Genomic DNA, 22,034 nt, shown 5'->3' with positions numbered 1-22,034 from the left:
GGGCAGAAAACAGTATTTAGCCCTCTGTGATCCCTTCATTGTGTTTTTCCAGTCCCAGCCTCCTCCCACTCCAGTTTAGCTCCTAGCTTCCTATCTCCCTGTTCTGGGAGGGGAAAATGATAACTGACCAGCTTTTCCAGTTCCATGATCCTCTTTTCCTGTTGATGAATTAGCTGATTTTTCATTTCCAAAACCTGCTTCAGGCTATTCATATCTTCTTCTAAGTGCTGATATGGAGCTAGTGCAACCTAGGAAAAGAAGGATGACAGTGAATTCTAAGTTTTCCAACTGTAATCATGTATTCAGCCACTTGGTAAAATTTTCCCAAACACCCAACTGATTTAGAGCCTAACTCCCATGAAAGCCAAGGGGATGCCGGCTCTGAAATCACTGGGGGTGTTTTGAAAATGTTACCCACTATCACCATTCAATCATTTTAGCTATATACCTAACTTCATAAGAGATACACGGTGGGTGAGGTACTTGCAGTAGGTGAAAGAAGTCTGAATGTTACTCAGTACCCATGACCCAACCCACTGCTAGGTCTCCAAATATACAGAATTGTTTATGTCTGTGCAGAGCTTTACTCTTTCCGGAGAAGAGCTCAAGTGTGAAGTAGCAACAAAATTCGGAGATGGGGGCTGGGTGTTTGCAGGTTAGAACAATAACGGATCACGCTGTCTGTGGTGTATGTGGCAAAACAGGTGAACTATTCATAAAGATTAAAGTCCCAGAGGGGAGAAAGACAGTGAATCGGGACACAAAGATACTCCCCTTTCCAGCTTAATATCTCTGAAGTTCGGGGGCTAGGGTTCAATTTACCAAAGCAGTATTGGCCCACACTTTTTTCTCAGTTACACTGAATGGAATCCAGAGTAACACCAATGACTTCAGTTACTTCGACTTTACAAAGGTACAACTCGCTCCACTGTCGCTGGTGTCAATACTCCGGATTTACAGCAGTGTACCTCAGAACAGAATCTGATCCTTTACACACATTTTGCTCTAAGAGGGCAAGTTCACCCTCATACCCCAGTTGTTTGGCTGCTCGGATGGACAAAAGCAGGCGCTGACCTCAATCTAGCCCATGGAAAGTTCTAGAAAGACGCTAGAAAGCAGGGAGTTCTGCATTCTCAAAAGGTATGTGGGGCCCAACGTTAGAAAATGGTCTTCATTAGGTCCAATTTCCTACAGAGTCTGCTAATAATGGACTTCATTTCGACCACCAGCTTTAGGGATTCTACCGCTTTGTCATATTTTGAACAGGATGTTGATGGAATAAACCTCTCCTGTGATATCCCCTGGGCCAGACAGTCCATTACAGGAAAAATGAGGACGGATAGCAAAGAATCCCAGCAGGGTGAGGGGGAGAGACACATTAATATGAAAAGATGTGAAGAGGTAGGAGAAACACCACAGAGGGGAGAAGAGAGAGAGGATTGGGGGTACTAAAAAGTAATGGAGGGAGCCAGAGAAAAAGCCCAAGAAACAGAACTACAGAAGCAAGTGAGAAATAGACAAAATGAAGCAAAACCAGAAATGGATGGATAAAATGACCCAGTAATAAGAGAGAGTGGGAGAGCTTTGTATCCAGAGCCACATGTAGATTCCAATCCCCCCTACAAAGCTCAGGATCCAGAGCTTTGGTTTGGGCCCATTTGAGCTGAGATTTCCTTTGCTAATAATCTACCAATACAAATGTGGGCCATTATACAAGCAGGTCCTGCTGTTTTTAAAATGTATATTAAGGTTGTTAGCTACCTCTAGTTGCTCTTCAGTGTTTTTCTTTAAAGCCTCTTCAAATCGCTTTGCCTTGTCCCTCAGAGAATGGCTCTGGAAGGTGAGCGTATCTACTTGGTCCTGCAATTAATGACAAATAAAAAAACCATTAGGCTCTAATGATGCAAATCATTTCCCACCACTGCCAAAGTACATGGGGGAACTGAGTAGAAGGGCTTAGAAGCTACTGCGAGGGGACATTTTTACATGAAATCACTCAAACTCACAGTGGAGATTTTGATAACTTGGTAACTAACAGAATCAGGATTTCACGTGGAGAACCGGAGATTAATCATCTGGTTAGCTTAAATTGGCCACCAACAGCTGCTTCTAAAACTGTATCAAGCTAAGACATCCCAGCCCTTTTGGCTCTGTGAGACCCAGTCCACTTGCTTTGAAGGACAGGCATGTTTGTATCATACACATGAAGCAGATAACCTCTACAAGGTTAGTGCTCCTCAGGGATCAGCGTGGGGAGGTACTCAAATACTGCTCACAATCCCAAGCTTCAGAGCAGCTAGAAGCCTCGGCTAAAATGATAAGCAGTGAAAGAGTCAGGAGCGGTGCCAGTTTCTTCCCAGTGGGGAGGCTGAGGTGGGCTACACAGAAAATTGTGGGGCTGCACCCCACATCACCACAAGGCCACACCCCCTGTTCCTCCTCAGGTAAGTTCTGGTCCCCCCTCCTCCTTCCCCCTTGGGGCCCCGTTCCCCAGGCCAGGTCGGAGGCCGGAAGCCAGAGCCAGGCAGTGCAAAGCAGCTGATGCGCTGGCTGGTGCCATGGTTTGAGGGGCCATGCCACTCCCCCCTCTTCTCCTCTTGCTGTTGTTGCTTGGGGCCCCAGGGTTGCAGCTCTTCCTCAGCTCCCCACCACCCTTCGACTGCTTGCAGCCGACCTGGCTCCAGGGCTGGCAGAGCCCTCAGAGAGCAGCAACCATGGTGGCAGGGCCCAGGAGCATGGGATGGAGTGGGTCAGTCCAGGCCGCTGTGGGGAACCGTGGATCCTCCACCTGCCCTGAGTGGCGTGCCCCGGCAGACGGGGACACAGGCCAGGGGCTGCTCTCAGGCCTCCCGGCCTCCTGTCTGGGCTTACTTCTGCACTGCTGCTGGTGACGGCACTACCTTCAGAGCTGGGTGGCCAGAGAGTGGTGGCTGTTGGCCGGGCACCCAGCTCTGAAGGCAGCACTGCTGCCAGCAGCAGCTGAGAAGTAGCTGCATAACATTTAACCTTTGCCCTGGGAGGGGTGGCTGTAGGAGGCTAAGACAAATTTTGGGGTGGCTATAGCCCTTGCAAGCCTCCCTCCCCCCAGTGCCACCTCTGGAAAGAGCTAACATGATTGACTTTGGACTGTCATCATTATGTTTCAGAGTTAACACTCCACTAAGATGAAAGGGGGTTGTTCACAGCACTCTAAGGACCAAATGCTAAAGCCCAAATAAATGGGCTTTGCTAGGAGGCATCAGATGGGTTAGGGGAAAATAATTCCCTCTCAGCCCAGCAGCTTGGTTCAGAATAGTTGCAGAGCTGCTATCCATCAGCTTTAGCAGCATCTGGGATCTCCGCCATCTTCGTGAGGAAAACGATGAGGTGGAGAATTAAGGATTGTGGAGTCAAGTAACAAAGGATCTGCTTGCAACTCTTCTTCCTTTGCCTTGCTAGAAAATTTAACTTGGGATCTGAAAACTACGCTGTGTTCTTTTTGCCTCTTGCATCATTATCAGTGACAGAGATTCTGCAGTCAGAATGTAGGTAACTCTTTTGATGATGATGTATGAGGCAGAACAGAATCCAGCTTACTCTTTCATCACGGCATTAGCTCTGCAGCACTAAAACAATACTACAGTTTATAAAACAACTCACCTAGCCCAGTGATGGGATTCAAGAGACACTCAATGTACTTTTGATCCTGGTGAAGGCTTCAGACTGAAACATGTAGGTGCTATTGATCCTACTGCTGTAGCTAGTCTCTTTAATTACTTTATGGAATAAAGGATTTTAAATGTTAACCTCAGGGAACCACTGTCTTGGAAGTTTCAGTACTCATGCAGGTGCATTATTTAACAGTTATAGCTCTGCCTCAAGATGAGCACAGAGTTCCTGATTGTGGCCTGTGGATAACTTTGCACGATAGCAAGGAAATCTTGTTTTTGTAAGTGAGCAAGATACACAGGAGGGGACCAATGATTTGAGAAACAATCTGATCAGAAAAGTGATTGTATTAAAATGGCGCATTAATAGGTCAAGATTTTAATATTCCTACCTTACGTACAGCATCTGCAAAAGCTGCAGTTGCTGTGGAGGCCAATCATTTTGAAGTTCTGTCTTTTGTCTGCGTAAAATCTTAACCATAACCTTCCATTAATGTAGTTTATTGCACCGAATAATAGAACCACTGATAGAATTTTCAATTCTATAGCTACACAGTCAATGCTGCTGCAATAGCTGTGTGGAATCGTGCAAGTTACTTGTTTTTTGAAAAGCAAAATTAGTCTTTGACTAGATAAACAAGCAGCGCTAACACCATTTAACATGGCACCTTTACTTGTTCATACAAGAGCTGCACATTTAGCATGCATCACAGGGACACACTTTCTCCTGGTGGATTTCGATCTCAGTCTAGAGAACAGAAAGCTGAATTTCGCTATACCCATTCCAAGTTGATCTGATTTTCAGCTGGTCATTATGGGGAGAAATTGTGCCAGGCAAACAGAGACAGGACAGTGCAAGTGACAGATTAGAGCTGCAGAACCCAAAGGGGAGATTTTACAAATTGGTATATAAAACTATTGTGAGGACAAGAGTCCAGCTGGGATGGATGAGGAAAGCTAGATTTTGCTCCCATTCACTTGGCTGGGAGCAAGATGGGCCTGAAGAAGGCAAATGAATCAAAACATTTTTTAAAAAAATTCTTAAAATCTATTTCCCCAGCTGCAATTTCTTTGCTTTTGGGGTTTTCCCTCTTCTCCTTCAGGCACATTTAGCATTTTGCTGCTTCCACTGGAGGGAGAGAAGCTGAGGAGGCATCTTTGTAGCTAGCATACAGCTTGAAAAGAATGAGCACAAGAGCCAAGCAGAGCAGAGGGGTTAGCCAATCAGCACAGATAAAATGTGCATAATTGCTGGACAGTCCTTTAAAAATCATCATACAGTAATTATGCAAATCCCTAAACTCGGATTGACTAATAACAGCAATTAGCCAATCAGAGTGCCGGGATTCACATACTATAGTTATTGAGAACTATTGGCATGGTCATGTTGCAAATCAGACATCCAGAACCCATCCGTGTGGGGGGGACTGCCTTACTGAGAAAATGCTGTACAGTTAGGGGGCAGTAACTATACAGCAGCCCTTAGACCGGCTGAAAGAATTCCATGTCACTAAAGTGCTATCATAATGACCAGTTTTGCAGCATCATTGGGCTTTGGACATAACAAAAGTATTAACCTGGAGTGACAGCCGCAGTTTTTCAAAACTCTCTTCCAATTCTTTCTTTTCCAGTTCGTGGGCAGACATCAGTTCTAGGGAAAATCCACAAACATTACATTGCTAAATGGCTCTAAGAAACAGTATGAATCATGGACAGCGAGTACATTTATCTTCCCTATCATGAACCAAACTTTATTAGGAAGGCAGCTCTAGTGGACTGAGCAGGGCCTAGGAGCCAGGCAATAACTCACTTCATGGCCATGGGCAAATCACAAAAGCCTAAATTTTCAAAAGCATCCACTGATTTTGCGTGCCTCCATTTCTGAGGGCCTTGTAATCAGAGGTACTGAGAACACACAGCTCTCACTGAGTCTGACTGGAATGGTGGGCGCTCAGACCTCTGAAAACCAGGCCCTTAATATTTCTAGGCATGCATCAAAAACTGAGGTACACTGAATGAATGGACAATATTAAGTTTGGGCCTTAAATCTCTTGTATGTGTCCAGGTCCCCATCTGCAAAAATGTGTGTAAGAATATTTACCTAGGATTCTTCACAGAAATACTGGGAGGGTTAATTAATTAATGAGCATGTTGTACTTTGAAGATCATAAAGTACTATATAAGTATTATATGATTCTTTTTATAATTATTGGAATAAGTCACCCAACTATGATTTAATAATCAGAAGTAGATTAAAGTTTAAGAACTAAACCAATTGTAGCAAACTGTGATTGAATAAATAAAATCAGCTCTCTCCGATCAGCCTTGTTCATGAATGCTTGGAGTACATTACAATTTAACTGGTGCAATGCCATTTTCATCCACAAGAGGGTACTTGAAACCTGTGCTATGAGAAGAACCCACAAAAATTCTGACAGCACATGCCTCAACAGTAACACTGGAGTTCCATCACTGAAAAATAAAGTAGTTGAGTAGTTAAAAATATCCTCAGTCAGGGAAGAGTTTTGTTTTCAAAAGGAATAATAATTTTAAAAGATATCAAATTATTTTCTGTCTATAGGATGAGGAAACAGGTTGCAGAGTTCAACTAACATAGAGTAGATTCTGAATTGTGTTTCTAAAAGGCTGAGCACAAACCTAAGCAATATTACTTAATTCAGGAATGTAATAGAAAAATCTAGTACAGTGGTATAGGGTGCACTAGGCCAAGACATCCCTTGCTAGAGGCTTCGGCGTCCTGCCACACCCATCCCAGGAAAGGAGCAGTAGAGGACTCCTCCAAGCAGCCTAGAATGGCTGCAGGGGAAACAGCCAATCAGAATATAAAAGAAGCCATATAAAAGGGCCATATAAAAGACGCTCCAGAGACAGTTCCTTGCTGGAGCTAGAGCAGTGGCTCTCAGCCGTTCCAGGCGACTACCCCTTTCAAGAGTCTGATTTGTCTTGCGTACCCCCAAGTTTCACCTCTCTTAAAAACTACTTGCTTACAAAATCAGACAAAAATACAAAAGTGTCACAGAACACTATCACTGAAAAATTGCTTACTTTCTCATTTTTACCATATAATTTGACTCTGTGTCTGTCACAGAGAGGTCATGGAAGTCATGGAATCCAAGACTTTGCATGATCTCTGTGACTTCTTCAGGGGCCAGTGTGGCCCCAGGGCCACATCAGCTGCTGCTGGAGCAGCCCTGGGAACACCCATATCAGCTGCTGCTACTGTGGCCCCCGGCAGCAGTCCTGGAGCAGCCATGGTCCACTGGCCACAGCAGCGGTCCCCGGGCAGCTGGACAGAGCAGCCATGGTCCGTGGCCCCCAGCAGCGGTCCCTGGCTGGCCATCTGGAGCAGCTGCAGTCCACGGTCCCGGACAGCTGGTGTTGCAGGCCCTGGGTGCCCCCCCTTTCCCCACCAGCAGCCCTTCCGGCTCCCCCCTAGCAGTGGCCCCCATGGATGTCCCCCAGCAGCACCCCCCCCCCAAGATTTAATCACAGGTACTTTTAGTATAAGTCATGGACAGGTCACAGGCCATGAATTTTTGCTTATTGCCCGTGACCTGTCCCTGACTTTTACTAAAAATACCCATGACTAAATCATAGTCTTACATAGAATTATTTTCTTACATAGAATTATAAAATAAATCAATTGAAATATAAATATTGTATGTATATCTCAGTGTACAGTATATAGAGCAGTATAAACAACTCATTGTCCGTACGAAATTTTAGTTTGTACTGACTTCGCTAGTGCTTTTTATGTAGCCTGCTGTAACACAGGCAAATATCTAGATGAGCTGATGTACCCTCTGGAAGATGTCTGCATGCCCCCCAGGGGTATGCGAACCCTGGCTGAGAACCAGGGAGATACAGAAGTGCAGATGTTGTTCCTGGCTGGTCAGAGGGAACTGCAATACCATAGACAGCTCAGTGCTTGCAGGGACCAGGGGAGCGAGGAAAAGCTCCTGCCTGGCTGCTGGGCCTGAAATTAGATGAGTCATGAGGTAAGGATGAAGCTTTGGTGAAGGCTGGGGTTGTGGGGAAGTGGCCCAGGGAACTGAAAGCAGTGTAATTAAAGAGACATGATGGCATGTGTATGCTATTCTTATGGTCCCTGGGCTGGGACCCGGAGTAGCGGGTGGACCAGACATTCCCCACCCATAGCTACTGTGGAACTGGCCTACAATCGGACAGCAATAAACCCCCAGAAGGGGAACTGAACTACTTAGTGGCCCAGCTGGGGAGCTAGGAACCAGAATAGACTATGAGGGCGAAACTATTGCCTCCAGGCAGGAAGCCCTGGGGGTACGGCCTGATACTAGGGCCAGGACTATTTAAAGACAGCAGACACACCCAATCAGAAGGGGTGCTTGAGAGAGGTGGGGTGCCATGCCGTTACATAGTTATTTAAATATTAGGCATCCGGTGTTTGTTTGTGTGTGTGTAAGAGAGAGTGGTACCCACTGCATATCAATCCACACAAGAAAATTGATGTGTTTTGTGTTTTATTCTGAAGTGCCTGTGTTCTGATTGTCTGATCAGATCACATGGACACACAACAATAAGGCATAGGATTGAGGGTAAAATTTTCATAAGTGTCTAAGTGACTAAGAAGCATATGTCTATTTTCCAAAGAGATTTAGGTCCAGATTTTAAAAGGTATTTAGGTGTTGCTCTGCTCAGCACTGCAAGGCCTAAGTTATTTTGGAGCTTAAATCTCATTTTCAAAAGTGAAAGTCAAGGGGACTTAAGTTCCTAAATGCCTCAGTCACTTTTGAAAATGAGACTTTGGTTCCTAAGTCTCAAGGTATTACAGTGCTGATCGGAGCAACATCTACATATCTTTAAAATGCAGGTCTCGGAAACCTAATTCCTATTGACTTTCAATGAAGTTTAGGCTTCAAAGTATCTATATCTTTCCTGACAATGGGATGTAGGCTTCTAAGACAATGAACATTTTTGAAAATTTTACCCTAAGTTCTGGATCTCCATTACCTGGGAATATCACCAATACAGACAGAATTCAGCTCTCAATTGCAACTATGCAGCTCCCTGTGACTTCAAAGGGAGTCATGCATTTGAATCTCATTTGGCATAATGCAGACTTCTCATACTGTGAGATCCTGAGTGGTGCAGAGAGCCGCCAAGTGAAGCTATGGGAAGTTGAGTGCTCAGCACCTGGTGGGATCAGGCCTGAAGTTGTTCACAGTTTGCTGATCACAGCATGACAGTTCCTTCCAATCTGAGTGAAGGGTTCCTCCCATGCAGTATTTCGGTCTGAAATGCACTGGAGCACTAACCGCTTCCTTTTTTAGCTCCCTTTATAGGTGTTTAACGCTACTCACTGGTGGGCTTATATACAACACCATTAGCACCAGGGTCTTCATTTTAAATCATATCACGGCTGCACTCTCCAACGCAGCCGTTTAATTTCTTTTGTCTCCACGGTTAATGCTCACCATCCTTCACAGCCTAAGACTATTGGCTAAAACTAACATTTCATTTCACGAAGGGCCTGACTGTGCATGGTCCCCAGTACCTCTCAATTCTCACTAACCCCCAGAGAGCAGAGGGCAGGTGTCACCTTGCAGGGTCCAGCTTGACATTAGCAGTGACATGTCTAGTTTAAGGCTGTAACCATGCTGCCATAAAAACAACTGTCCTTTCATTATTCAGGGGTCAAAATCATTTGCACATACTGTAGGTACCTATTATACGCCGCATCAATCAGTATAAATTCCCTAGAACTGGCCACTAATGTAGGCTTATGATATTATTCTCATCAAAGCCCCTGGTGTAATAGAAAAGCTGGCACGCAGTTTTACAAAACGAAGGGCAGGAATTGGTGACTACACTGGGCTGGATTCTATGTGCCTGCCGGGAGCCTCTCTGCAGTGACAATGTGTGCGTAAGGTCTGCATTTCAATAGTGGTTGACCAGGAAGGGGAAGGTGTTGGGGAGCAGCCATTCTACAACGCTGGCGCCCATAGCAATAGCCCTTAACTTACACCTGGCAAAATCAAACCTCTGCCCATTGCAGCACTGACTCTAAAGTGCAGAGTTATTCCCTGCCCTGTATTTATGAGTGAGTTCAGTCTAATTTTAAATGTGTACAACAATGATGTTTCCATTAAGAGTGACTGGAGTCCTCCTGTGTTCTGGAGTGGATGTCGGGGTATACTAAGCAATCAAAAGGCATGGGTTCTGCCTTTTCTAGTCAACCCCTATCTTAAGCATTATGCATGTACTGAGGTGCTTTTCTGCTCTCGTCCTTGGCAGCAAAGACAGCCGATGAAGGTTTATAGGGTTTCATTGTGGAATATTGTTTCCTCCCTTTATCACCTCCCTACAGTGCAACTACATAGAGAGAATTCAGTCCAAAGTTAGAGGGCCAGGGTTATCGGTCAACTGTGATTTTGTCATCTGATGGGGATTGAGGAGCTTCAAGCCTATCTCACAGCATTCCCAACTTTAGGACTAGGATGGTTCCGTATGTATAAGTGTCTCAGGATTACCTTGAACTTTGTTGCCATGCTCATCCTGGAGTACTGCAATGGCAACTGTATGATTGTTTTCTATCTCTAACATTGCAGCTTCGTGAGTGGCTGAAATATCTTCCACCTGTTCAAAAGACAACAAAATGAAGTTATGGACAGAAAAATATTAGTGCTATGAAGCACCAACAGGAGGAACTATCAGAAAACACCAGGGACGTGGAAAATTACAGATGACATGGATTGAGTGCAACAGTTCTTACGTTACCGAGTGTAATGATTAATTGCAGAAAGTGTGTTATGACTCCCCGAGTGACGGCATGTGGCCACTGCAGCCTGCTTTGCCGCTCTTGCAACTTAATGGTAACAATAGTAGTAATTAAAAAAAAAAAAACACAGGCTGAAAACCTTTCATTTGTCAAGGCCATTTATGTGTTCGGAAACCTCAGCAGCCCATAAACTGAAATGTTATTAACAAATCAGACTCTCCCATATGATCTGATAAACAGATCCAATTCCAAGATATCCTGGGTTTATTGCCCTTCATAGTATTCTACTACAATTATTTTTATTTTAAGACCTTGAATTAACCTCAATGGAAGATGCCAAAAAGATTTAGCATTTATTTATAGAAAAACAGCGAAAATAATAGCTAACGGCAAATATAATTTGTTAATTGAACAATAATTATTTAGAGAATCATCATTACAAACTCCTATTCCCAGCTAAAATGCTCATATGCTTATTAATCCAATCCCAGTAAATCACTGATACACTCTGTTAATATAAGCACACGCATTTTCAACTTGGTGCAAAAATAAATGATTGAGATGCCCCTCAAATCAGAAAGTTTCCCTTCTTCTTCTCTTACTGATCACTGAAAGCTTTCCTGTTATTTCAGTCAGATGCAAACAATGACAAAAGCTACATGATAATATATAGACCAGCAAACCTTTCCACTGCCTACATTCAGATAACACAACTGCTGGTTTTGTGTAAGGCGTGACAATGGATCGTTCCTTCACATCTTTTATTATAGGGCTTGTGGGTAAGATATAGCCAGATTCCAAATTTTTCTTGTTATGTCCATGAGACCCAGGAGTGAGAATATAGAATTACTTGACTGCAACATTAGGCCAATCCAGTTGCTAAATAGGCAAGGAGGTGAATATATTAAGAAGTGGTTCAACAAAGTGCACTTTATTCTTCAGCTCCCATTGGTGGATCACACACTGGTTTATTTTTGATATGATAATGACAATAAAGAATAAATATATATAAATAAGACTAATGGGAGTTTTGTCTGAATAAATCACATAGGATTAAAACCTCTTAATTTAGCTGAGATTCATTCTTAGCACCAGAGATGGGCATCAAGTCAAATATAATGGAATTGTGTCATGTAGCTGTTATCAAAACACAATGCTCATAAAAAAATCACGTAAAACAGCCTCAGCCTTTTGAATATTCATTCATACTTGTCCGGTGACAAATAGTCACTCTCTCATTCTGATTAACTATCGCAAAGATTCTACAACTACATTGTTTCTTGTGACAGCGCTGATCAGACAATTAATCTACCACATAAGACACTGGAATCATTTCAATCTCTTTTACAGGTGGCTTTCCCCTCCACTTTATATTTTGAGTACAGTTAGTGTTCTTGAAAGGTGCCAGGTTGGCACCCCTGGAGACTGATGCACCTGGCATCTCTATGGAACAGACACATCACAGGCTGTGACAAGATAAACTTCTCCAAATCGTTCCAACCTGGAGCTGGAGGAACTGCCTCTTTGTTTGGTCTCCATGCTTGCTCAAATCTTAGTCTACAATGGTGCCATGTAGTATCAGTTGCGGTGGTGGTTTCTGTTGATTTGGACAACTGTCCTAATAGAAATGGACTAGAACCATCAACTCACATCGGAGCAGGCCAATGCAAAAACATCAGATGGGAATGAGTCCTTGCCACTATTGACCCAATGACCTAATGCTGAAAAGATCTGTATCCCATTTCCAATTTCCTGGGCCCTCCAGGCTCCTTCAGAGTAATTTTCTGATTGCCATATATAAAGGACTATATAAGTCACTTGCTCTTCTGGGCTTTGTGAGTTATAATGATCACATTCCCTAATCAAACATATTCTCTTGTGTTGTTTTGTAATGTGGTATACCAATTGTATTTTTTAGAGTGAAACAGCTGTTCACTGTGAAGTTGCTTCATGCACACAGCTGTTTTATTTACACAATGTTAGATTAGAGAACAAAGACAGAGCCACAGAACTAGTGTAGATAAGAATAAATGTTTTACTACATTTAATCATTCAAAATATCTAAGTTAGCTCAGCCATTAGCTGCCACATTTCTAATTAAATTAGATAAATTTACATTTAGAATGAAAAATATACATTTAGTTTGGAATTTGAAATTATACAAACTTGTCTTAAATGATAACAAGAAGAGACGGTGCTATAGTTAAGAATTATTCAGAAAACAAAGTGGGATTTAGTTGCTGAGATGAGCTCTAAAGTGTGAGTGAGTAGAGGGCTGGGTGGCTTAGTGAGCTGGTAACAGGGGCAGCTCTACCAATTTTGCTGCCCCAAGCAGTCGCCGCCGAATTGCCGCTGCACGCGGCAGAGCTGCTGCTGAATTGCCGCCGCGGGACACGGACTGCTGCCCCATTCTCAATGCCACCCCAAGCACCTGCTTGGAAAGCTGGTGCCTGGAGCAGGCCCTGGCTGGTAATGTGTATGAATACCATCAACCCCTTCCCCTAGTATGTATATTCTCTTTGTTTGTATGTCAGCCTATCAACACCTCTGAAGCACTGCCAGAATTCTTTACCTTGTGCTTGCTTAAATCTTTTTTCATGCCTTACTTGCTTTCTGTATGAACAACACTCCATCGGAATGACGATGCTAAATCCCTAATCTTTTGAGATCTAGGAAACAGGAGCAGAGTTCCTCTCACCACCAGCTTCACCGGCAGGTTCCCGCTCAATGAAGCCAAAAAGCTAGTTTTCAAAAATTTCTCCACGGATTTGCACAGCCTACACTTCTGACTCCATACCCATTTTCCTTCTGGCTCCCGTTGTTCTCCCACTGTGGCCTCCTCTGCCCCTTTTCATAGTAGGTCGATTCTTTCGCACATGGCATCAGATCTCCTGGGTTCTAATCTCAGGTCTACCACTGACTCACTCATTAATCTTGACAAAGTCACCTAACCTCGTTTTTCCATCTGTAACAACTACCTCCCAAAGGAGTTATAAGCCGTAAGAACATAAGAATGGCCATGTGGGGCCAGATCAGTGGTTCAGAAGACCTGTCTTCTGACAGCTGCCAATGCCAGATGCTTCAGAGGGATTGAACAGAAGATGGCAACTGTCGAGTGATCCATCCCCTGTCATCCAGTCCCAGCTTCTAGCTGTCAGAGGCTTAGGGACACCCAGTCCACTGGGTCGCAACCTTGACCACGGTGACCATATTTCCTATGCTGAATACAGGACATCTGGTAAAATTACTTGTATTCAAGAGAGTTCAATGGCAATCAGCCAGAACTATGCAGTACAAATGTTCAAATTAACATCAAGTTGATTGAGCCCCTGTTAAAAGAAATACTGCGTACTTGGATTCTTTTTATTTACCTTCTTATTTTTAAGGCTTTATGGTTCACACGGAGAGAGGTGACACCCACACACTCCCATACACCTCTCTTACACGGGGTTGTGGGGGTGACCCACCGACCTGACCCTTCCTGACCCTCCCTGCCTGTGCCCTCTGCCCTCCATGCTTGGCTGGGCCTCTGAGATGGAGCCGCCTCTCCTAGTACCGGGTGCCGCATCTTCCCGAGGGAACACGTGTGGGGCATGCCAGGTCACATGCTCCCAGTCCCCAGATTTCAGCCAGGGTTCAAACCAGAATGTGGACTGTAGCAGCCTTTCAGCACTGTGTGGGAAGGAAGGGACAGGAGCTGCTTCCAGCCGTGGGGGGAGGGGAGAGGTGGTTTGATCTGGCCCATGTCTTTGCAGAGCTCATCTCTTTCTCTCCCCACCCACTGCAGCTACCCTGTGGCTGGAAACAGCTTGTCCATTCCTGCCCATACAGTGTGGAAAGGCAGCTAACACCTCCAGCCTGCAGCTGGCCACCGACATAACCCAGCCGCCTCCTGTCCCTTGGCTACAGCATGGGCAGGAAGGGGTTAAGCCCTAGCATTGTGCACCAGGGCCTAGGGAACCAGACTGCAGGGGCTTCAGCAAACTGAGCCAGACAGGTGGCTCAGCAGGGGAGGGTGCCTGGGGGACGGAGCAGCCCCACACTCCTGGCGGGGAGGAGGCACAGGTGAAGAAGCCCTAGGGTAGTGCCCTGCTACCGAAGCCCTAGGATAGTGGCGGCGGGGCTCCAGAGGGAATTTAAAAGGCAGGGGTGGTAACGGCGGCTGGAGCCCCAGGGCCCTTTAAATCCCCGATGGAGCCCAGCTGCCGCTACCCCAGGGCTTGGGCAGCAGTCTCCTCAGTAATTTAAAGGGCCCGGGGCTCCGCTGCGGTAGCGGCAGCTGGAGCCTGGGCCCTTTAAATCGCCCCCGAGCCCCGGGGCTCCCAGCCGCCTCTGCAGCTGGTAGGTCGGGGGTGATTTAAAGGGCCCGGGGCTCCCAGCCGCCACTACCACAGCTGGAGCCCCGGGCCCTTTAAATCAAGATGTAAAGGGCCCGGGGATTTAAGGCCCTGCCTCTTCCCAACTTTTTCTTTAAAGGGCCCCGGGGCTCCAGCCACCGCTACCACCCCAGCTCTTTAAATCCCCTCCGCAGCCCTGCTGCCACTACCCTAAGGCTTTGGCAGCAGGGCTCCGGCGGGGATTTAAAGGGCCGGGGCGGTAGCGGCGGCTGGAGCTCTGGGGACCTTTAAATCCCTGCCGGAGCCCTGCCGCCGCTACCCCAGGACTTTAAATTGCCGTCTGGGAAAGCCGGTCCCGGTACGGTGCACCGGCTCTTGCCAATACACCGTACTTGGGCGTACAGGATTACTTTCACCTCTGGGACACTTGCAGGAAGGCTTAAATATGGGACTGTCCCCTTAAAAACAGGATATCTTGGTATTCATCTCTCTTTGAAATGTACTGTGAATGGTGGAGGAACAAGCAAATTGCCTTATGTTAATTCGTATAGCTAAGTACCGGTGATGGACCTCCTTCAAAGTCATCCTAATTACCCTTCCCCCCCCCCGCCCCAGGAACTCCAACTTGTCAAAAAGGACATCAAATTGTATAAAAGATCCTTGGGTCCCGATCCTGTTCATCTCAGAGCTGCTTAGGCTTCATCAGGGAAAATTTGAGTCGCAAGACTGAGGTCCCAGTTACGCTGGTACGCCCTGAATATGATACTTGAACATTGGACTATAACCTATGGACATTTCTGAAAGAACTCTTTGCAACTACAAAGCTCACCATCTCTGCTATGAATCTGCACCTCAATGAACTGAACTCATGTTTGTATATATATTGATCTTTTAACCATGCTCTCTCTCTTTTGTTTTTTAATAAAGTTTAGTTTAGGTAATAAGAATTGGCTGTAAGCGTGATTTTGGGTAAGATCTGGAATATTCATTAACCTGGGAGGTAACGTGTCTGATCCTTTGGGATTGGTAGAACCTTTTCTTTTATATGATGAAATAAGGTTTTCAGAAATCATCATATTTGACATGGGTACCTGGATGGAGGCCTGAGGCTGGATCACTTTAAGGGAACTGTGTTGTTGGGACTTCTGAGTAACCAGTACGGCAAAAAAGAAGTTGTTTTATGCTGGCTTGGTAAATCTAAATATTGGAATATCCACCAGATTTTTGGGGATTGTCTGCCCCATTCTTTGCAGTTCACCCTAATTGTGTGACCACAGCTGGCCCGCACTGGGACCCCAGTCACATATGTGTACCTAGCAAAAACTGCATGCAGGCTAGCCTACCCAAGCTAGCTTGAATCCACCTATTGCGGGTAACAACAGCAGTGAAGACAGCGTAGTGTGGGCTTCAGTGTGGATAATATGAGCCTGGCATAGACCCTGGGTACATACTCAGCTCGCTAGCCCACTCTGAAGCCCATGCTGAGCTGTCTTCAGCACTATTCTTACCTATGCTAGCTTCATTCAAGCTATCTGGGGTAAGCTAGACCAAGTACAGCTTTTGCTGTGTACACATACACAGTGTCAACCCCGCTTCCCACCCCCGCGGTGGTACTGGCCCACGTTCACACTTCCAGGAGAAAGCCCACAGGCAGACAAAATCTAGAGCAGGCAGGAGGACAACAATTCTGTTTCACGACAACTTTTGAGGTTTCAAAGTTTGTTTTCATTCCACTTTAGAATGAAACCAAAACCTTTCCAATGTTTTTGGGCATGTGTCAAAACGCCCATTTTCAGACTAAAGAGGTCAGGTTCTGGACTGGGGTCTCTCTCTCCCTGGTCAGAAATGACCAGAGATCCATGGGCCTCAAAAAACTTCCAGTCAAGAACTTAAGTCAAAATCAAGAAATCTCTAGGGAATTTTTCAACCTGGACAAAACATGGTACTTCAATGAATATATATTTTCTGGAACATGTTTTGACCAACTCTACTAAAATGGCAGCAAACCCCACCAGTAGTTTGACACTCCTTTACTTCCTGGAGGATCGTACCCTTTTGTGGGAAGGTTTGGGGGTGGAAGAGAGGGTAGGGGCTGAGGTCTACAAACCCAGTGGACGCCTAAGATGAATGAGGACAGCAAAAGTGGACCTCATGGACTCCAGAGGGTCTCAGCTCCCACTCGGGCAGCACTACTCCTGTAAGCTAACCCCCACCATCCCTGCATCCTACCCTGACAGAAGACACATGCGAGGGAGTTAAAGCTAGTCCAAGAAGCAGTAACTCTAGGCATCTTTTCCACTGAAAATCCTTCTGTTAAGAGAGCAGCTGCCCTCTATACTGCCATCTCCTCCCAACTCTGAGTCCCTACCAAAACACATAGGTGGTGGGGAGAGAGAGAGCCCTGCTGTGTTTGGGGATGGGGGAGCACACAGTGGAGCATGAATGGGGGGAAAACACATTGGAAAGCGCCACAGGGAGCCCTTTACAGGGCTCCTAGAACATAAAAAGGGGAGTGGGAAAGGAAAGCTTGAATAGTCAATGGCAATCTTTCTTCAGAGAGCACCAGATAGACCAGTCAGAACCCACAGTACTAGAAGAATGAGGGGAATGGATAAGACATTAGAAGGGTTAAACTGAAGAAGTGAGGCTAAATGATAATGCTATTTTCAGAACAGCAGAGCTAGAGGCTTTGAGTATCTTTAGCGATCGTGGGAGGGAAAAGGTCCAGAGCAGGGAGCAAAGAGGAGTGTCTGGCAAAGAGACAGACAGACAGACTTACTTCCATTACTTCAGATGGCAATAGTGTGGAGGATTAAACCATAACAGACTGAGAAATGAGCAAGATAAAGATGCTAATAGTCCAATCCCAGAACAACCTGTCTGACCTGAGTAAGAGCAAAGCACCATCCTGCCCAATATCTCTAAAAGCTGCCCAAGAAATAAATAGAAACACAGCACTGCAAAGAAAACAAAGAACAAAAAACAAAAAAACCCCCAAAGCTTAAATCCTCAGCAACTGAAAACCTCCCCTATGAGTTCTTGAACAATTAGTAATGTCTGATAGTATATAGACTTCACAACAAGACATCTTTAACCAACAAAAATGACTCAACATAAAGGGGTAAAAACAACAAGAAGTACGTTTCAGTATAGATAGTAAAAGATTAAGAACGAAGATAAGGAAACTCTCTAGCTTAAAACACAAAGACCCTTTGACTCAAACTTTCACAACACTTCCCACCACATACTAGGAAATCAATGCTCAGACAGAAGCATTGGGTAAAACAAGCACAGTTGGGAAGGATTTAAGATCAATAGCTACAAAAGGATTTAGCAATTCAGAATGGTCAAAACCCAGCAAGAGCACTCCCATCCCTGCCACAAAGGAATCAAACCTTACATAGCAGACTGAAGGAAAACATCCTTGATAAAGACATTAACTAGAATCTGCCATAAGAGATTATCAGTTCATCGGCTGTGAGGAAAAAAAACCCAACAACATGTGAACAGACGCCTTCAGGCTAGAAATGGAGGAGCACGGATATTCTCTATGTACATTCCCAGACAAAAAGCCTCCTTTTGCCAACAACTCCCTTTTCAGCATGAAGCTACATTGGAGAGCTTGTGGCTATGCAAAAAGAAAAGGAGTACTTGTGGCACCTTAGACACTAACCAATTTATTTGAGCATGAGCTTTCGTGCAGTTATGCAGTTATCCTGGCTAGAGCTAGTCAGGATTCAGAGCAGGATCTTATGTCACCCATGTCCCATGGGCATGTCCTAGCCACTGGGCTATAGGCTATTTTAGGATGTCTCTCTTTCTGTCTTTCTCCCTAATTTTGGAAGGTCTCATTTTCAACCCGATGCTTTGAAATCTTGACAATTTTCGCAGGACGGGAAGACTGTTTCCTGCCCAATTTTAATCCTGGCAACTCTAGTGCTAGCCCCTCTGGTTGTGAGTCCTAGATGCACGTTTTCCACCATTTTCCTTCTCTGCATACCATCCAGACGATAAGACAGTAGATAGCAACATAACGTGGTGCAGCACCCCATCTCTTCCAGGCCAACACTCTAAGCCTCCATAAGGAACCATTTGATAAAAATAAAATCAACATCTCCCCACTTTGTACTTGTACTCTCTTCCCAGGATCTCAAAGTGTTTTACAACACACTTGGTACAGAACGTGAATAATATCCTACCCATTTCACAGACAGATGAACTCAGAGACATTGTGTCTCCTTCTCCATATCTTGCACCATATGTAGTCATTTACCGTTGTGCAAAGTTAAGGTCATTTTGACTGATTAGTGCTTTACATCCACTTCACACAATTGCAAATGACTACATACAAGGATCAGGGACAGAAAAGTTAGGTGTCTTGCCCAAGATCACTCAGTGTTTCAGAGGCAAAGCCAAGAATAGAAGAACCCTGGAATTCTGAGTCTCAGGCTTTTGATCCAAACACTAAACTATGAGGTACATATTAAAGAATCCAAGTACTGTGAAATTTCAGCCAGGAGACCCTGCAGGCAACAGGACTAGGCTGTCTCTTAGGTTTCAGGGTTAGATTCCACCCAGATATGATGAAGATACAGAAATTAAAATGAGAAGAGCCTTCCACGAATAGCATTTGGTAGGGCAGGTCTACACTACTGCGTAAGTCCATCTAACTTACGTTGTTCAGGGGTGCAATAAACCTTCCTCCTTGAGAAACACAAGTTTTGTGCTGTCCATGCCAGCGCTGTCAGTGGGAGACGCTCTCCCGCCAACATAGCTTCTGTTTCTTGTTGAGGTGGCGTAATTATGCCGACAGGCGAGTGCTCTCTCACCGGCATAGTGTGTCTTCACCAGATGTGCTACAGTGGTGCAGCTGTGCCAATGTAGCGCTGTAGTGTCGATTTGCCTTTAGTCTTCGGGTAGAGTCTGTCAGGGCTGAAATCTTTTTAATCGTATCAATGGTTAATTGTGTGCAATATGAATAATTATTCAAAGTCAATGGAAGGAGTCATTTCCATAAACCACAGCAGAGCATCCTGCTAGCACATCCGATTCTACCACAGTCTACACACGAGTACAGTAATAGGCCCATATGTGAGTTAAAATGGCCCTTCAGTTAACTTATTAAAAAATGAGGCTAAAAATACTGTGTAATTCAATTTATTTAGGAAAGAAAAGCAGGAGAAATTTTGAGGCTCATAGTCAAAGTTATGTGCTCGGTTAGAGGCAATAACGTCAAATGGTTGAACAACAGAAGACAGAAAACCTGGATTTTATCCTTTGTCATTGACAAAACATGTGCCATTGGGTAAGTCACTTCACCGCTCTTGCCCCACTTTATCTGTAATTTGAAATATAACCAGGCAAGCTTCTGCTGCCCTTATTTGTGTTGAGAAGTATCTTACTTACATGTAGAGTCATTCAAATCAATGGGAGTAAGGTACTGCTCATTGCGAGTAAGGGTGGTGGACAGGGCCCAATATTTATATTTGGTACCACACAAGTGAGTTAAATGTAAAGCACTTTAGGATGTGTGAATGAAAGCCATTGTACAGTCAGAAGCATGTGCTTTTCTTTAGACTAGGAAGGGTAGGAAACCTGGATCTTCTATTAGTTATCAGCTTGTTACCAATGTCTTCGTTCTGGAGAAGCTCACGACATTCAGCTGGCCAGTAACCTGCACTGTAATTGCATTGCTCTATCCCCCTAACATGAATAACTTATGGCTGACCTGTTCCTGGTGCTGACACTTGATCCTCACAAGTTGAAGACTGTGTTCCTCTTGCAAGAGGTCCATTTCGCCCCTGTACTGTAACTGCAACCTCTCCTCAAGTGCACGCAGCTCTTCTTGCTGTTGCCAATGCAGCTTCCTCACCTCCTCCTCAAACCTTCTCTCCAGTTCCTCCTTCTCTTTTTGTAATTTCTCACATCTTGCTGTGTTGAGGGCTGTGGAGAGAAGAAAGCACAATTGGTAAGGTCTGAGATAGTAATTTCTATAGGGCAGGGACCATCTTTTTGGTCTGTATTTGTACTGTGCCTCGCACAGTGGAGTCCTGGTCCATGACTGGGGCTCTTGGACACCACCACAATACTATCTGTATTAAACAAATAATAACAACGTTGCAGTGGCTACAGAAATGATTACCACAGACACGCACACACAGACACTTCAACTCACAATACAGATTTAACAAGGCATTATACGTTGCCTTAGGGAAGGCAATTCTATTGACGTCATAGGTGTTACCCTGGATCTAGAATATGAGTCTAGATTTCTGATGCCATACTTTTTATTTCTGTTTTCTGATTCTGATTTAATGCTTTGTTTAACAATAATTAATAGGAAAGAAGTGGATTTCCACTGCTCTCTGTTGAGACACAGTGAAAAATCATTCTATCTACATGAAAAACTGGAGCCTGGAAAGAAACTAAATAGCACAGTCCTGGTTCAGCAACAAATCACATATAAAAAGAAGACCTTGAAGAAATAAATGCCCACTTTTTAAAGTTGTTTTTGTATTATGTGGTTTGTGTGTTTCATGGACCTAAGGAATATAAATGTAAGAGTAACATTTAAGGCAACAAGCGATGGTGGGATTTACACTCTCATGATCCATCATTATTATTATTCCTCTGAGTTAAGGGACAATATCAGAACTGGTTAGGGTGACCAGATGTAAGGGACAAAATATTGGGACACATGGGGGAAGCAAGAAAAAAAAAGAAAAAAAAAGCGGACGGAGTTGCCAAAGTGAAAAAAAAAAACCACCGCTGGAGCGGCCAAAGCCGTTAAATGGCATCCCAACCATACATCGGTCGAGATGCGGGACAAAGAACTAAAAATTGGGATAGTGCCGATTTTATCGGGACGTCTGGTCACCCTAGAACTGGTGTAACTGGGTGCAACCCCAACAGAAGTGCCGGTGAAGTCAGTGAAGTTTAACCTGCTTCCACCAGGCCTGAATTTGGCTGTAGGAGCATACAGATATTGTTCCAAAACTCTGAGTACGTCAATGGTGTGGACGGTTCTTTGTTTTCTTCACCCATCTGCGCCAGAGAGTTTCAAAATCCATGTCTGGGTTCAAGCTGAGTGAAGTTGGAGAGAACCCACTGAGAGAGCAAGTTTGCTAACTTTTTTGAGATCTTTCAAGTAGGGGAAGATTGAAATCAACAGGAAATTTAAAGTGAGAAAAAAATTAGTAAAGCAAGGAAACAGATGTGTTTTGAACTGTACTATGGCATTCCTCTGTCTGAGATCCTCCACCCATAGACATA

The 22,034-nt window shown here is 44.6% G+C and overlaps 1 protein-coding gene across 1 annotated transcript in view; it reads right to left on the bottom strand.

Annotated features, from left to right (window-relative positions):
• The window catches only part of MTUS2 (microtubule associated scaffold protein 2), a 288,663-nt gene that overhangs the window by 8,721 nt on the left and 257,908 nt on the right, over nucleotides 1-22,034 (bottom strand). Inside the window, exons 8-12 of the mRNA XM_077806292.1 lie at nucleotides 20,491-20,705; nucleotides 10,178-10,283; nucleotides 5,225-5,298; nucleotides 1,762-1,860; nucleotides 129-248 (exon numbers count right to left, since the gene is read on the bottom strand). Coding sequence (XP_077662418.1) covers nucleotides 129-248; nucleotides 1,762-1,860; nucleotides 5,225-5,298; nucleotides 10,178-10,283; nucleotides 20,491-20,705 — 614 coding nt within the window. The remainder of the gene's footprint in view (nucleotides 1-128; nucleotides 249-1,761; nucleotides 1,861-5,224; nucleotides 5,299-10,177; nucleotides 10,284-20,490; nucleotides 20,706-22,034) is intronic.

Source organism: Eretmochelys imbricata, chromosome 1 (assembly GCF_965152235.1).
Source record: "Eretmochelys imbricata isolate rEreImb1 chromosome 1, rEreImb1.hap1, whole genome shotgun sequence".
Lineage (NCBI taxonomy): Eukaryota > Metazoa > Chordata > Testudines > Cheloniidae > Eretmochelys > Eretmochelys imbricata.
This window is presented reverse-complemented; position numbering and strand designations above follow the sequence as displayed.